General features: G+C 48.5%; 2 protein-coding genes across 3 annotated transcripts; one reads left to right on the top strand and one right to left on the bottom strand.

Annotated features, from left to right (window-relative positions):
- Window positions 1-5,239: 5,239 nt before the first annotated feature.
- Window positions 5,240-8,472, bottom strand: alg2 (ALG2 alpha-1,3/1,6-mannosyltransferase). 2 transcript variants are annotated; one of them, XM_047050152.1, is made up of 5 exons: window positions 8,302-8,472; window positions 7,806-7,977; window positions 7,543-7,680; window positions 7,277-7,444; window positions 5,240-6,764 (listed from the first exon to the last, which is right to left on the bottom strand). In XM_047050152.1, exons 2-5 carry the CDS (start codon window positions 7,974-7,976, stop codon window positions 6,024-6,026), a joined length of 1,218 nt encoding a protein of 405 aa, XP_046906108.1. In that variant the 5' UTR covers window position 7,977; window positions 8,302-8,472; the 3' UTR covers window positions 5,240-6,023. The 2 variants fall into 2 exon arrangements, with proteins under 2 accessions (XP_046906108.1, XP_046906109.1); XM_047050153.1 differs by lacking the exon at window positions 8,302-8,472 and adding an exon at window positions 8,199-8,290.
- Window positions 8,473-8,772: 300 nt separating this feature from the next.
- sec61b (SEC61 translocon subunit beta) lies at window positions 8,773-12,110 on the top strand. Its single transcript, XM_047050159.1, has 4 exons — window positions 8,773-8,918; window positions 9,520-9,617; window positions 10,522-10,626; window positions 11,612-12,110. The coding sequence occupies exons 1-4, from the start codon at window positions 8,916-8,918 to the stop codon at window positions 11,697-11,699; spliced, it is 294 nt and encodes a 97-aa protein (XP_046906115.1). The 5' UTR covers window positions 8,773-8,915; the 3' UTR covers window positions 11,700-12,110.
- The last annotated feature ends 1,916 nt before the right edge of the window (window positions 12,111-14,026 follow it).

Below are 14,026 nucleotides of genomic sequence, written 5' to 3'. Positions count from 1 at the left end.
AGATTTAGTGATAACGAAATTGATGTGCTTGTTCATGAGGTAACTGCGAATTTAAATATTATAAAAGGCCGGAATTCCACACCGACACAAAAAAATGCAATCTGGACCGAAATAACAAATTCCAGTAACTGTAATATGGCTGCTTAATCTGTAACACGTAATGATTTTGTGTTCACTCAACTGAAAAAGTGTGATCCTTGTGGCAAAAATCCTTGTCTTCATCTTGCTCGGATTACTGCTGTCATTTCACCAGGAGGCATATGCGAGGGAACCTACATCTAGGTTTACACCTATTTTCAAGAGGCGCAGAATTTTCACCGCAAAAGAGTGGCGAGGTTTTTGTACATACTGCGGAATACATACTTAGGCGCACTTTACACATCCCCTCCCATCTCTTTATGGGAAACTCCCACTTTCCCCTTAACCCTCCCGTGAATGCATGACACAGAAAAGACACAATTTGCAATTTTCAGTTCCCGCGACAGGCAGTCTGCGCTTTTACCTCAGTGCGGCATGTTTGTACATACCTCGCCATGCTTTTACGAGCAAATTGCTAAACAAATAAGGCTGAAGTGGGCGCAAAAGCATTAGTACATGAGGCCCTCAGTGTCTCTGATGGAGGTGGGGAGTTGATTCCACCATTGGGGGGCCAGACAGGAGAAGAGTTTGGGTTGGGAGTGGGTGCTCTTGAGAGGTGGGACCACCAGATGGTTGTCAGAAGAAGACCGTAGGTGGCGGGTGGGGGTGTAAGGCTGGAGCATAGACTTGATGTAGTCGGGTGCAGTACCGTTCACCGCTCGGAAGGTCAGTACCAGGGTCTCGAATCTGATACGGGCCGTAATGGGAAGCCAGTGGAGAGAGATGAGGAGCGGGGTAACATGGGAGCGTCTGGGTAGATTGTAGACCAGGCGTGCCGCTGCATTCTGAATCCTCTGGAGAGGGCGGGTTGCGCATACTGGGAGACCGGCGAGCAGCGAGTTGCAGTAGTTCAACTTGGAGAGGACAAGTGCTTGGACTAGCAGCTGGGTGGAGTGCTCAGACAGGTATCTCCTGATCTTTCGGATGTTGTAGAGGGTGAATCTACACGACCGGGAGACTGCAGCAATGTGGGCTGTGAGGGAGAGCTTGTCATCCATGGTAACCCCAAGGTTCCTGGCAGAGGATGAAGGGGTCACCGTCGCAGATCCCAGGGTGATTGACAGATTGTGGGAGATAGAGGGTTTGGCCATAGATGTAGAGAGAGATGAGCTGGGACTCGGTTGTTATGGTGATGAAGAGAATGTTAACTGATGCTGCAGCTCAGGACAAGAGATGCTGACAGAAACTTTGTCGTCCACATCTCACCCCAACCCAAACCCCAACCCTAACCTGACCCTAACCACCCCACCACTAATCACACACCCCACCACCCTAACCACACACCCCCACCACCCTAGTCACCCCCTCCCCTGTACACAGTACTAAACAAATACACATTTAATATGTGGCACTAATCATCTTTCACTTAATGAGTGCCTCCCTCCCTCCCCCCCTACCCTGGATGATACCTGATACTCCCAGTTTTTTTTCTCATCAGCCATTTTATAGATAACAGATAACTGACGTGGAGTGTGTGTGTTTGTGTGTGACTGAGGGGGGGCAGCATTTGACTCAGTGACCTGAATTAAAACGTCACCTCTGCCCCCCCCCTCCCCCCGTCAGTGTGTGTATTGATAATGGTCATTAGCATATTTATGATCATCGCCAGCCTCTTATTGTTTGTGTGGTGCATTAATCTTCATCTGCTGCCTGGCAACTGACAGCTCAATCTAACAGACCATCTCTGGGCACAGGCACACACACATACAGCCACACACACACATGCAGCTACACACACACACACACACACACACACACACACATACAGCTACACACACACAGCTACGCACATGCACACACACAGATATTGTCTCCTTACAAGGCACACAGACGGATGCACAGTCACACATAAAAGCATGCACATGCAGTTCCGAACAAACACACACAAAGCTAAGAAGACGTCTCACTGCATCTTGGGGGGGGGGGGCACCCAGGGAGGTGTGATCCTTCTGTGCCACTCTCCTCAGGAGAACCCCCCCCCTCCCCCCTCCAGTACCCATGCCCCCCAGCCGTCTGCACAGGTTCAACCCCCCTCTCTTACATTTACATTTAGTCATTTAGCAGACGCTCTTATCCAGAGCGACTTACAGTAGGTACAGGGACATTCCCCCGAGGCAAGTAGGGTGAAGTGCCTTGCCCAAGGACACAATGTCATTTGTCACTGCCGGGAATCGAACTGGCAACCTTAAGATTACTAGACCGATTCCCTAACCACTCAGCCACCTGACTCCTGACTACTTGCATAATTAATGTTTCTTTTTTCGGTGCCATAAAGTGTGTTTTATAGAGCCCAACTCTAATACACCCCCATCAGACACTATTGATAGCTTTATTAAAACCTCCCAGAGAGAATGTTGTCCCTACCGTAAATCACTCCTTCCCAAGTTTATGTGAAAGAGAGGAAGACAAGAATGTGCAAGTGAGTGTTAGGTGTGTGTGTGAGAGTGTTGGGTGTGCGTGTGTTTGTGTGTGTGTTGGGTATGTGTGTGTGTGTGTCCTACTCTGAAAGTAGTGCTAACAGTTACGAGGTGAATACTTTATGGAAGCTGTAAAATCTGAAATCCATAATTTGTTAACATGTTCCATGTAAAACAGCTCTAAGTGACGGCGTTTGAATACAAATGCAGATTTGCTTTGTTTAAAGATCAACCATCATTCACTCAGAAGCTCAGTGTGTACTGTCTCCTCACCAAGTTAACCCTTCACATTCACAACAAGGCTCCATCACTGTACCACAACACCAGGGCACAAATAGAACCTGTGTAAAAAAAAACACACAGTTACTGTAACTTATTAACAGACTATAGAATGTTTTACTCCCTATTAATATTCAATTCAGTTTGTTTCAGTTGTTTCAAGGATAAGTGGTGCATTAGCTCCAAACAATGAAGCCAGGTGAGACAATGAGGGTGTGTTCTGTTAAACAACCAAGCACAGCACAGTGTGTCCGTGACCTGGTTAACTACAGATCCAGGTGATCTACCACACACAAACACACCCCAACTGTGATTTGGTCATCAGCTTCATTTAGCCCATGATTAACACCCAATCACTGGGCATGATTAAAAACAGGACACTGGTGTAAAAATATGCAATTCATATTTAATATTCCACTAACGAGGGCACAAGCTCCCAAACTGCCAACAAAATAGATTTACACCCATAAAACACGCACGCTCACATACATCTCTCCTCTGGCACCCCCCCCCCCCCACAAACACACACACCTGAACATCTCGCTACCTCTGCCCCATATCTCCCCCCACACCCTGGCCCCTCCCTCTGGCCCTGGTTAGAATTAGAAAACCAAGCCTGCGGTCTCATTAAGTCATTAAGCGTCCCTGTCAGCCCAGTGGCATCTGGGTGCTGGTTATCACCACCACTCAGATCCATCCTCGGCTCATCAGCACCACTCACATCCAGCCTTGGCTCATCACCACCACTCACATCCAGCCTTGGCTCAGCCTGGACCCCCACAGGCAGGGGGGGGGCACTTTGATAATGACTGAGGGACAGACAGGCAGACGACAGAGAGAGACAGAAACAGAGAGAGGGAGAAGAAGAGAGAGAGAGAGAGAGAGAGAGAGAGAGAGAGAGAGAGAGAGAGAGAGAGAGAGAGAGAGAGAGAGAAAGAGAGATAGAAGGAGAGAGAGAGAGACAGAGAGAGATAGAAAGAGAGATAGAAAGAGAGAGAGAGAGAGAGAGGGAGGGAGGGAGGGAGGGAGGGAGGAGAGAGAGAGAGAGAGAGAGAGAGAGAGAGAGAGAGAGAGAGAGAGAGAGAGAGAGAGAGAGAGAGCGAGAGCGAGAGCGAGAGAGAGAGGGAGGGAGAGACTGGTGCAAAGTTCACTTTTAGATCTCCATGCTTTACAGTCGAGTGTGAAGGCTGTAGGTCTCGTCTTGCGTACCTTCCCAATGGTTCCAAATGTGTGTGTGTGTGTATAATGTGTGTTTGTGTATAATGTGTGTATGATGTGTGTGTGCGTATAATGTGTGTATGATGTGTGTGTGTGTAATGTGTGTGTGTGTGTAATGTGTGTGTGTATGGGTGTAATGTGTGTGTGTAATGTGTGTGTGTGTGTGTGTAATGTGTGTGTGTAATGTGTGTGTGTAATGTGTGTGTGTGTGGGTGTAATGTGTGTGTGTAATGTGTGTGTGTAATGTGTGTGTGTGTGTAATGTGTGTAATGTGTGTGTGTAATGTGTGTGTGTAATGTGTGTGTGTGTGTGTAATGTGTGTGTGTAATGTGTGTGTGTAATGTGTGTGTGTGTGTGTGTAAGTGTGTGTGTAATGTGTGTGTGTGTGTAATGTGTGTGTGCGCTCCCTCCTCCCACCAGTGGCTCCAGAGGGCCTCTTTATCATCTCGCCTGACACGGCCCCTAAATCACCACGGTAACAGCCCTCCTCATCATCTCCAGTTAATTCCTCTGTTTGATGAAACACACACACTGACTACACTTGTCACTACCTGGTTTTGTCCTGTAAAAAGAGAAGTACAACAAAAATCAGAGAGTTGAGCACTACATCCCAACCCTACACTAGATCCGAACCCTACACTAGGTCCTAACCCTACACTAGATTCTAACCCCCACTCTACACTAGATCCTAACCCTGACCCTACACTAGATCCTAACCCTACACTAGGTCCTAACCCTACACTAGATTCTAACCCCCACTCTACACTAGATCCTAACCCTGACCCTACACTAGATCCTAACCCTACACTAGGTCCTAACCCTACACTAGATTCTAACCCCCACTCTACACTAGATCCTAACCCTGACCCTACACTAGATCCTAACCCTACACTAGGTCCTAACCCTACACTAGATTCTAACCCCCACTCTACACTAGATCCTAACCCTGACCCTACACTAGATCCTAACCCTACACTAGGTCCTAACCCTGACCCTACACTAGGTCCTAACCCTACACTAGATCCTAACCCCCACCCTACACCCTAACCCCCACCCTACACTAGATCCTAACCCGACCCTACACTAGGTCCTAACCCCCACCCTAACCCTCCTCCCTGCTAAGTCACACCCCCTAACCCTCAACAAGCACCCTCAAAGGCCAAACAAACTTCAAAGCAACACACGGGTAGTTAGGAAACTATGCGTCATGTTGTTTATTAAGTCTTCAGGAATGTCAATAACAACAGGTCTATAGCGGGGCTGTGGAGTGGGCGATGGTGTTGGTAGGCTGGCAGACACAATGACCTTCTGCTGCGTACATCCTCATAATGACCCAGACAGTCCATAAGAAGGGCTTCTAATAACCCACTCCATCCCTCACAGAATCTGGAGCTCCACGTTCTCCTATTGTGAAGCTGCAACAAAGCTGAGAGGACAGAGGAAGTGGACATCCTGCTCATCGATCTGCTGCTGGAGAACAATCTCCTTCTGGCTCACATTCACAGATATAGAAACAGTGCAAGGACACACACACACACATTTACAAATCAATCTTAGCAGTGCCTTCGTTCATTAGGCCCTTAGAGGTCTTACACTCACACACACACAGTCACACACACACTTCTTTAGCCAAGGATTGGTGCGGGTATTGTTCCGCGGGGCCCAGGGGCAGATGGGTAAACTCGTTACTCTTTTCTTAATTGGGGTTGAGATTCCGTCCCTTTTCCCCTCAGCAACCTCTCTTGGGGAATGCTGATTAATTGCCCTCAGAGTCCTCAGAATGCCCCCCCCCCCCTCCACCTCCATAAGAATAGCATCCCCCCACCCCTGATCCTCACACCTACACAAGCTGTCCCTCCCCATAGCCTCAGCCTCACAGAGGAAGGTCTAGTGTTCACAGACACTGCATCTACTTCCATGGGCCTGGTCCCCTTCCCACCCCCATGTCCTATCACTGCCCTGGCCTCAGTGTCACTGGGTCAGCCTGAGGATGTACCCATGCAGCTGGTCTGAGAAGGCCTCCAGGGAGAACTTGTCCTGCACCCTCCTCCTTCCTGCATGTCCCATGTCTCTGCGGAGCTGCGGGGCCCTGAGCAGCTTCTCCATGGCCCTGGAGAAGGCCTCGGCTGTGGGCTCGCACAGGAAGCCCGTCTCCCCATCCGCCACACTCTCCAGCGGTCCCCCCGACTGCACAGCGATGACAGGGCAGCAGCAGTACATGGCCTCCACAGGGACAATCCCAAAGTGCTCCCTGCTGGGCGTGTAAAGCACCGCTGCACTGCCCTGCAGCAGGCTCACCTTCAGGCTGTCCGAGGGGGAGCGCAGGAAGGAGACACAGGCCTCTAGGCCCAGCCCGGCAGCCAGCTCCTTCAGCTCAGCGTAGTGCTGCACGTTCTCAGACACACGCTCGTCATACCCCCCCGCCACCACCAGGTGGAGGCCTGTGGTGAGCCCTGGAGCCAGGCGGGCCCTCAGGGCGGCCAGGGCCTCCAAGGCCAGGCCCAGGTTCTTCTTCCTCTCATAGCGGTTCAGGGACAGGAAGGTGCAGCTGGTGCCCTCGGGGAGCAGGCCCTGCAGCCCGGGCTCCTCAGTGGGGGCCTGGTTGAAGGCGTGTGTGTTGAGGGAGGGGTACAGGACGTCAGTGTGAACCCCCCCCAGACTGCGGAAGGTCTCTCTGAAGACCCCGGCTGTGAAGTGGCTGTTCACCAGCACCTGGCAGGAAGCACACAGGGATTAGGACTCAGCAGCTGGGGGTTCTAGGTGGGCTACTACCCTTCTATCAGCCTCTCTTCAAAATCCACAGTACCTGTGCAATCAAAAGGCTTTCTATTACACACAGGAGTCCAAGGCCTGCTGCGCTGTTCAAGCAATCGATGTAATCATCTCAAACCCATGTGATCTTCTAGTTATCATTGACACTAGTCAATTAGACCCTAAACACAGCACAGGACATATAAGCAGGTCCACACCATGTCAATTAGACCCTAAACACAGCAAAGGACATATAAGCAGGTCCACACCATGTCAATTCGACCCTAAACACAGCACAGGACATATAAGCAGGTCCACACCATGTCAATTCGACCCTAAACACAGCACAGGACATATAAGCAGGTCCACACCATGTCAATTAGACCCTAAACACAGCACAGGACATATAAGCAGGTCCACACCATGTCAATTAGACCCTAAACACAGCACAGGACATATAAGCAGGTCCACACCATGTCAGCCATGCCGGTGGTGATCTCTTCCAGCCAGTCTACGGGAGCACGGTACAGCTTCCTCAGAGCCCCGCCCCGCCGGCTCAGCAGCTGGTCTGGGAAGTGGCAGTAGAACAAAACCTTCTTCCTGGGACGGGACAGTCTCAGCACCGGGATACACACCGACACCTGTAGGGGGGGAATCAGGCAGGGGGAATCAGAGTGGATTCAGACATGTGTGTTGTGGTTCACAGGTGTGAGGAAGGAGGACGGTGTGCAGGTCTCACCTGGTCACAGACTACCACATCGTACTCTACTCCGCTGAGGAACACCAGGTAGAAAGCCAGGTAGATCATCCGCAGGTAGGCACACAGGGCATGCAGATACCCAAACACACTGGTCGGCAGCCAGTCACCCACACACTCCTGCAGCACAAGACACCATGCCAGAGTCAAACACTGGTGGCCCACTTTAGGAAGGGTAGGAATTCCCCATTTGAGAGTGTGTGTGAGTTTGTTTGTGTTTGAGTGTGTGTGTTGCAGATACCTACCACTGGCAGGTCAGGATCAAGGGTCTCTGAGAAGCAGTGTGTCGGGTCATGATGGGCTGTCCAGATCTGAACTCTACAACCTCGAGACCTCAGAGCCACAGCTGCATCCACTACCAACCGCTCTGCTCCACCTATACCCAAGTCTGGGTGCAGAAACACCACCCGCGCCATCCTATACACAATACAAACACACTTTAGATACCTTCATACACATAATTTCACACCAGTATAGAATTGACGACAGCAGAGACAGTCTACTTATCCTCGCTGAACAAAGAATACTAACATCAATAATAGGCGTACTTTAACCTTTATTAAAGCAAGAACATCAATAACTAGCTAGCTAACTAAGTACTGTACATTAACCGTACCTGTCATTAGATGTGTACTTACTGTGCACAGAAAGAACACAAAACAGGCTATCTTAATACCCTGGTCCCTGGCTATTCCCTGGATTAGCTCATGCTTGAAATGGATGATAAATACTGAAATCTACCTGTATATCCTTGATAATGCCCTGATAATCTCTTTGGTAGTGCCGAAAGAAGTTTCACTTGGTCATTAAAGCAAACTACCTAGTTAAGTTGTCTAAGAGAAACGAGAAACTGTACTGCTTAACCACCGTTGTGGTTCAAATTTTCAACGGCTACAAATGTGGAAATAGCTCTGGGATGAACCAAAATGGCGTCCATTTCCGTGAACACGCAGTTCGAGCTTCCCGTCATACACGTCACCACTGTGGGTTTATGTGTCTTTTATTTTCCTGTTGTTTAAACCATGAACAACAGCACACGTTTCTTTAAAAATAAACAACAGTCAACATTTATGAATGTATATATCTAAATACAATTCAATAAAAATGTTTCGCTCCAAACTGAGCACATTCACTGTTGCATTACTGCCATTTATAGAGACGCTTATCCTAGGACTCCTTATAATGGGTCTTCTGATTTGCAGTCGTGTCCTTCTCAGACAGGCGTCATCTCTCCGAGATCCTCTCTGGAGTTGTGGCGATTTTCTACCGGACTGCGATTCATTTGACGTGGACATCAGGTTAAAGAACGGTTTCATTTATACACCAGCTGAATATTATCAGACGAATAACCCAAGATGGTAAGTTTCTTTATACGTGATTTATTAGTTTATCACCATTCTAGTTTTGTTCTCTCTTGCCTAGCAAATTGTGCCTGATTTGCATGCTATCCGCAAGCTAGCTGCCACGATAGCATTAATAGTGTACCTAGCTAAGTAGATGGCATGACTTTTGATCTTACTGTAACATCCTGTCAAAACGATCATATCAACCCATTGTCTTAGTCAACACGGACGGAGTTGTGGATGTAAAACGTTACAACTTTATCCACTTTTCAAGCAACAAGATCCTGCGTTAAAATACAGACGTACCTTAAACTGTTGTAACAGATTAGGATGTGAATAACATTAGACACAAGTTTTAGATTACGTTTCGGTTTGTACAAAATGATACATTATTCACTAAGGAAATGACTCACTTACACCCGTCTGTCTTTGTTTAATTAGCTACTCTGGTCACAGCAAGGCCGCAGTTTGTACTTGACTCATGATAATCATGTTAATACTAGCTAGATCCAAACACTAACACAACAAGCGTGCGCAGTGAGACCCACTACACAGTGGTTATTGAGCTGAACATGTATTTGGTCCTTTGTAGTTAACGGTGTCCTTTCTCACACAGCCTGGTCCAGCAGCAAGTGCTACCAATGTCGGGGCCTCCAGCCGCTCACCCAGCAAGACTGTAGCTCCCCGGGCGGCCGGGTCCACAGTCAGACAACGGTACACTGCTGGGTGCTTGTTGGGGGGGGGGGGGGGGGGGGGGATTGGCACTCACAATGGCACATTAAGAAAAACTGAAATCTTTGACTGGATCAACCCTAAATGACAAGGACATATGAATATATACACTTTCCCCTTCTCCATACCCCCACATGCACACACACAAACCTGGAGTTATCTTTACGGGGAGTAAATTACAGTAGACAAATGTTGTTGCTTTAAAATTAATCAGTGTCTAATCACCCCACCCCCCCACCTCCCATGTCATCACCTACTGACTGAATTACAACAATCTGGCTGCTTACTCATCTGCAGTTGGGTAAAGCAGCCATTAATCATGACTACTGGTAGTGATGTGTTGGGTGTCATGAAGTTCTCCCAGAGTAAATGACCAGGAGACACACACACCAGGATACACTCACACCAGGAGACACACAGGTTTGTCTCTGACGTCCACAAGGTCTGAGGCTAAACTGTATTACATTAAACTTCTGTAACGTGTATATTTGAGGATTCATAAGAGAGGAAAAAGCTCCTACACTTTCAATAAGTATGTGGAAGCTGTGTACATGTAGTGGAGTCAGGTGGCTGAGCGGTTAGGGAATCGGGCTAGTAATCTGAAGGTTTCCAGTTTGATTCCCGGCCGTGCAAAATGACGTTGTGTCCTTGGGCAAGGCACTTTACCCTACTTGCCTTGGGGGAATGTCCCTGTACTTACTGTAAGTCGCTCTGGATAAGAGCGTCTGCGAAATGACTAAATGTAAATGTACTGAATCATCTGAACTAGGCTGAACTGAACCCTAGATGGTGTTGGGCTTATGGCTCACGTGTGTGTGTGCATGTATGTACGTGTGTGTGTGTGTGTGTGTGTGTGTGTGTGTGTGCGCGTGTGTGTGTTCCACAGGAAAGCGACGAGCAGCGGAACTCGTAGCGCTGGCAGGACCACAGCATCAGCAGGAACAGGGGGCATGTGGCGCTTCTACACTGAAGATTCACCAGGACTCAAAGTGTGAGTACACACACACACAATAAATATATCCAACATTTATTTTCCCCCACACAGGTCGTCACACACTGTGCTTGTTACAGTTTCCACACCAACTCTCTCTCTCTTTCGCTGGCTCTTTTCTCCCTCTCTCTCTTCTCTCTCTCTCTGGCTCTTCTCTCTCTCTCTCTCTCTCTCTCTCTCTCTCTCTCTCTCTCTCTCTCTCTCTCTCTCTCTCTCTCTCTCTCTCTCTCACCCTCACCTTCCGTTGTCGGGGTGTATTCATGTTTGAGGAATAACATAAAGGTTTAATGTCTCTGGGGCAGAACACCTGACCTCTGACCTGCTGAAACCCACACAACCTAACCTCCCCCCTGAGTGTCTGTATGTGTCCTTGCATATGCTTATGTTATATTTATATTATCTTGTTGTCTACACACCCATTCAGTCATCCTATCCCAACATCCCGTTCAGTTCAGCTTCTCAGCACACCTGACTATATCCAGTCTTGGTTGTCACCACAGGGGGGGGGGGGGGCGGGGGGGTTAGGCTGTGGTATTAGGCTGTGGTATTGAGTCCAGCTCGGTGACTGAAAGTACACTGGTGTGTATCGAGCGAGCTGGTGTGTTCCTGTCAGACTCTGGTCTCAAAGCTTCATTAAAAGATCTGCTCTGAAAGGTCAACTCAATTACAGCCTTCTGACTGGGGGAGGAGGGGGCAGAAGGGGATGGTTGGCATGGCAATGCTCATGCTTAGAAATGCCCCCATACACATACACACACACACACACACACACAGCCCTTCTCCTCTCCTCCCTCGGGGAGAAGAGCCCTTCTTCAGGTCTCCCTGATGACAGGGACAACCTGTCAGACCCCCCCACTGTAGGGCCTCACCAGAGAGCCGAGTCCTGCCTCTCCTCCGCTCCCTTACTGTGTGTGTGTGTGTGTGAGAGGGAGAGGGAGAGAGAGAAGATAGATAACAAATGTAACCCTGTGTTCCCCTCCTACAGAGGTCCTGTCCCTGTTCTGGTGATGAGCCTGCTCTTCATTGCGTCTGTGTTCATGCTGCACATCTGGGGGAAGTACACCCGCTCCTAACCTCTGACCCCTCCTGTTCGGCCTCTTAACCCTAACCTGGACCAAACCAGCAGAACAACGACCCTCGTCCACCCTCCAACACTTACACTAACTGTTTCTATGCATCTCAACAGCAGATATATATCTGTAGTGATGGTGTTGGTTTTTGGTATTTTCCTTGTTGCATTGTCCCTTTCAATGTTCATTTGGAGGAAGTCCCACTAGACTGTAACCTTGCAGCCCCCTCCAGTGGAAGTGTGTCTGGGCCCGCTCACCCCCTCTGCTGTGTGGGTTAGGGGGCTGTTAGTAGACACCACCACCACCACATTTATCTCCTGCCGGAATTAGGACATGAAGATTTTTTTTTTTTTTTTTACATCATTTGTACACAAATGTTATTGTGATATTGCACAATAAAAATTAACTCAAGTATTTTGCCGTGCGAGTTTTTGTGGGGGAGGGAGGCCGAGGGCATAACAGATATTTGCATTTCCACTGCAGCCGTAATAACTTTCCTTTCAGATGGTTCTGATGCCGCCCACAGGCATCGTGGGATACCTTGTCTGCAGTCAGTTATGGAGCATGTCTGCACCTACCCCAGAGCATGTTGGGAAGCCTGTCCAACACGTGAATCTGCTCCTACCTTCAGCTGGGTTAACGTCACACTGTTACACACCTAACCCTTACACACTGTTACACACCTAACCCTTACACACTGCGCAATGAAAACACAAGGACCCCCTTCTTGTGGAACAAAAGAGGATAATTCAACACTGACCACTTGGAACACACACACACATGGCTGGTTTTTTCATGGTGTGAAATAGATGGAGTGGTGAGATCACTGGGCTAGTTTTGATGACATTTATGCAATGGATGATGGGGGGGGGTAAAACTTCTGATTGTATTACATATATCTGTTGTATTAAAATGTGTTAATAATCAGAGAGCATGAAACCCATCTCGTGGCAGCCCTGTGTGAGAAGATGGATGGATGAGTGGACTGATGAATGGATGGACTGTTTGAAGAAGACCCTGGACTGTGTTTGAGGAAGACCCTGGACTGTGTTTGGGTCTTCTGGATCTGTTCAGATGAAGAGCACCTGAGATGTCTGGTGGGGTCTGTGCTGCCAGGGGGGCTCACCTACAGGGGGCGCTCAAGACTTTCCTGTGCTCCTGTCAGTGTTGAGACAGCTGCTCATATGCAGATGCACACAGACAGTTTAATTATCCAGTAGCCTATCTATTGTTCTGCAGGTGTCCAGTATAGTTTGTGATGGAAATGCACACTGCTACATCTTATATAGTGTAGCCAATGACTTCTGTGAATACTACTATATCTAGTGTAGGTAACAATTTGAATGTATACTAACATAGCTAGAGGAGTATGGGTAATAACTATAATGCAGACTACTACAACTAGTGTAGTCTAGGTAATAATAATGGATGTCTTATTGTCTGATCCACCGGGGTCGTCCCAGAGTTGAAAGGAAACCACGCTGACTGGCTTGAGTCTGTGTCAGTTCCCTGGTTCGTAGTGTTTAACGTAGCGTCCAGATCCTGTTAATTTATTCATCCTGTCGCTGCAGTTCTGCTTTCCCAGGCTCCCAGCGTTCGTGGCAAATTCAGGCATCTCTGCCGTGTAACACCCAGTCCTCCAGCCCAACACGACATCACGCCAGGCTGGTTAAATATGGAGGAGGCCTGGATGGACCCTTGACGCATCTGACAGCCCAACTCACCCAGTCAGCACACACACACCACGCTCCCCCCCCACCCCCTCCTCCCCACGCCCAGACAGGTGTCGTTCCAAACTGGTTCTGGCACGTTCCACTGAGGCCCACTAGACCTGAAGCATGTTACCTAAAAACTAACCATAATCTTAAATAATAATAAACTCCTTAATGAAGAAAGCAACTTCCTGCCAGTTTAATGAAGACTCTGCAAACCTGGATGTTGCTCTTGCTTTATATTAGGGCCTAAATAGTTCCTTAGAATCCCAGTAGAGCAACGTGTCAAACTTTTGATGTTATTTTGCGAGGACTGTGAGACTGAGGAAGAGAGATGATCTGACTGGGTTCAGCTCTGCTCCTGCTCAGACCCAGCAGTGAGACACACCAGGTCTTCTGAGATGGGTTCTTCTGGAAACTGGAAGATACTGTGAATAGTCTTCCTCCATCCTGCAACACTGCAACACTGCACAAGAGCTTTATTTTTGCTTTGAACAATTTCCTGTGCAGATACCAAAACCACAGCCTTTAACTGGGGACTGTCCCCATCACACACACACACACACACACACACACACACACACACACAAACACATACACACACTTCCACACACACAT

The sequence above is a fragment of the Hypomesus transpacificus genome, unplaced genomic scaffold (genome assembly GCF_021917145.1).
Source record: "Hypomesus transpacificus isolate Combined female unplaced genomic scaffold, fHypTra1 scaffold_101, whole genome shotgun sequence".
Lineage (NCBI taxonomy): Eukaryota > Metazoa > Chordata > Actinopteri > Osmeriformes > Osmeridae > Hypomesus > Hypomesus transpacificus.
This window is presented reverse-complemented; position numbering and strand designations above follow the sequence as displayed.

What these genes read in the sequence shown, in the direction of transcription:
- alg2 (XM_047050152.1), bottom strand. Translation starts at nt 7,976, where the DNA reads ATGGCGCGGGTGGTGTTTCTGCACCCAGACTTGGGTATAGGTGGAGCA. An exon ending in TTGATCCTGACCTGCCAGTG is followed by an intron (nt 7,681 to 7,805) that starts GTAGGTATCTGC and finishes CTTGTGCTGCAG; the next exon opens with GAGTGTGTGGGTGACTGGCT. An exon ending in CCACCGGCATGGCTGACATG is followed by an intron (nt 6,765 to 7,276) that starts GTGTGGACCTGC and finishes GCTTCCTGCCAG; the next exon opens with GTGCTGGTGAACAGCCACTT.
- sec61b (XM_047050159.1), top strand. An exon ending in GGGTCCACAGTCAGACAACG is followed by an intron (nt 9,618 to 10,521) that starts GTACACTGCTGG and finishes TGTGTTCCACAG; the next exon opens with GAAAGCGACGAGCAGCGGAA. An exon ending in GATTCACCAGGACTCAAAGT is followed by an intron (nt 10,627 to 11,611) that starts GTGAGTACACAC and finishes CCCCTCCTACAG; the next exon opens with AGGTCCTGTCCCTGTTCTGG.